This window comes from Salpingoeca rosetta (genome assembly GCF_000188695.1).
Source record: "Salpingoeca rosetta unplaced genomic scaffold supercont1.11, whole genome shotgun sequence".
In the NCBI taxonomy this organism is placed as follows: domain Eukaryota; class Choanoflagellata; order Craspedida; family Salpingoecidae; genus Salpingoeca; species Salpingoeca rosetta.
The window spans coordinates 714,905-717,404 of record NW_004754923.1 but is presented as its reverse complement, the minus strand read 5'-3'; the positions used below and the strand labels follow the sequence as shown (position 1 = coordinate 717,404).

The 2,500-nt window shown below is 53.6% G+C and overlaps 2 protein-coding genes across 2 annotated transcripts in view; one reads left to right on the top strand and one right to left on the bottom strand.

Moving 5' to 3' along the window:
* PTSG_12219 (uncharacterized protein) overlaps positions 1-1,591 on the top strand; it is a gene marked incomplete at both ends in the record, with an annotated part of 2,681 nt that extends 1,090 nt beyond the window's left edge. The window contains 6 exons of the mRNA XM_004994120.1: positions 136-318; positions 448-517; positions 652-716; positions 922-1,054; positions 1,258-1,357; positions 1,526-1,591. Of these exons, the coding sequence (XP_004994177.1) occupies positions 136-318; positions 448-517; positions 652-716; positions 922-1,054; positions 1,258-1,357; positions 1,526-1,591 (617 nt within the window). The remainder of the gene's footprint in view (positions 1-135; positions 319-447; positions 518-651; positions 717-921; positions 1,055-1,257; positions 1,358-1,525) is intronic.
* A 493-nt stretch (positions 1,592-2,084) lies between these two features.
* Positions 2,085-2,500, bottom strand: part of PTSG_04858 (uncharacterized protein) — a 6,634-nt gene continuing 6,218 nt past the window's right edge. The window contains exon 14 of the mRNA XM_004994119.1: positions 2,085-2,338. Coding sequence (XP_004994176.1) covers positions 2,183-2,338 — 156 coding nt within the window. The 3' untranslated portion in view covers positions 2,085-2,182. The remainder of the gene's footprint in view (positions 2,339-2,500) is intronic.

The window sequence follows — 2,500 nt, the reverse complement described above, 5'->3', positions numbered from 1 at the left end:
ACACATACACACGCACACGCACATACACTCACACATACACACGCACACACACACACACACATACACATGCACACACACACACACGCTCACTCACGCACGCACGCACGTACACGTACACATTAACTCTGACTGCAGGGCGACGGCTCGCTGCGTGCCGCAAGTGGAAGGCCGTGTTACAGCAAGCAGAGAACTTGACAAAGCGCGCAAAGACAGACGCCACCACTACCAGCACCAGCACGTGTGATGGTGATGATCAGGATTCGGTGCGCGACACCGTTGGACTCGTCGCCGTGCACACAAGCGGTGCCATTATTGCAAGTGAGCGCATTCACAAAAGCGCGTACACACACACACATGAACCATGCAACGAAATTGCCTTTGTTCACACACATTCACATCGTCATCATCTTCTTCATCATCTCTGTTACCATGCGTGTGTGTGTGCAGTTGTGTCGAGCGGCGGCCACATCCTCAAGGACGACGGGCGTGTTGGTCTGGCAGGCGTGCCAGGAGCAGGGTCAGAGCATGTGCATGCGTGCGTGTGTGTGCATGCGTGCGCGTGTGTGTGTGTGTGCGTGTGCGGGGGAGGGTGTCGGCGATAATGTCCGCTGTATGTTGACTGTTGACGTCGTGTGTACTGGTTCCGTTCAGCGTTTGGGTTGATCCACAGAACCACGAGGACGGGACCATTACGCAATCAGCAACCATCACAACAGGTTGGACACGACGCAACACATGGATGGTGTCAAAGGCTCCACTGGATACACAACAAGGCACACAGGTGGACAGACAAACACGCAACACACTCGCACATTAACTCACACACACGCACGCGCACACACGCACACACGCTTTCTCTCTCTCTGTCTCTCTCTCTCTCTCGCTCTCTCTCTCTCTCTCGCTCTCTCTCTCGGTCATCAGGCACGGGGGAGGACGTGCTGTCCACGATGCTGGCGAGGGGGTGCACACGCGACGCCGTGGCGAAGTTTCGTCAAAGGTTCCCTTCCACAGCATTCGCAGCCCTCTCCCTTACACTGACCGGAACCAAACACAGGTGGGCAGGCACACGAAGCATCACGCTCTGCTCACACGCACGGCACAGTGTTGCTCAGCATGTATTGTGTTTTGTTGCTGCTTTGTTTGATCGTCTCACCACACACACACACACACACACACACACACACACACACACACACATACACATACACATACACGCACGCATACACACACGCACACACACTCTCTCTTCTCTCTCAGGGATGCTGGTGAGGTGCAATTGACACGCGCGACCATCGATGTGTCGCAACAGCATGCCGGGCTTGTCTTTGGATACGCAACACACCACGCAGAGCCAGAGGTACATGGTTGCACATTGCCGAACTCGAGTCGTCTCAGTCCATCGCTCCCATTTACAGGCACCTCGACCACCCTCACTCCAACTGCACACACACACACACACACACACACACACACACACACACACACACACACACACACACACACACACACACACACACACACATAGACATTTATGAAGGTGTCGCCGCATCAGCAGATTGCAGTCTCACTTGACGGCCAACGGGAGCAGTAATGTGATGTGATATGCAAAGCTCAGTGGCAGCGTGCATGTAAACGTGCATCGGTTTTTACTTGAAGAGAGCGACGATTGGCGCGTGTGAGATCACGGTGACGATAATGTGAAGAGCATTGGTATGATTGATGGAAGGAGAGCAAGTAAGTTAGCGCTACAGCTGTTACTATCGCCCCTGCGTGAACCAGCCAATAAACAAGCTGCAGTAGCGGCAAACACACATACACAGGGCAAATATGACGAAAACACGAAGACGAATGCAAAGTGACCACATCATGTTGGCAATGCCTTCATGAGGGCACTGGCAAAAAGAGGGATACAATCCATGCAAGGTTACTCGTCACTTAAAACACTTTGATGCCCAGCACTTGGAATACGCGGCCAAGCCTCTGACAAACCGTTACACACACAGACACAGACAGACACAGACAGACCCAGATAGACACAGACAGACCCAGACACACAGACACACAGACACAGACACACAGACACACAGACACACAGACACAGACACACACACACATCGACACAAACACACGCACACACATACACTGGTCCGTGGAGCACAACCGAGAGAGGGGAAAGACAAAGCTAGTTGAGGTGGTGGTATGCTCGCATCGGGTAGACCTGGCGCACTTGTCGGCTGCGGTCAATCTTGCCATCGTACACCTTGAGCATCTCCCGGCGGGCAACGTCCATGCGTGCACGCAGCGGCTCAAGCGCCTCATTCGCATGCGCAATCAGGCGCTGGTGTGTGTGTGTGTGTGTGTGCGTTGGTAGTTGGGGTGGAGAGTCGAGCGGCCAGGTGAGTGAGTGAGGTAGCTTCTTCTCCTTCTTTGCATTCAAAGAAGCACGCACACACACACACACACACACACATACACACACACACACACACACACACACGCG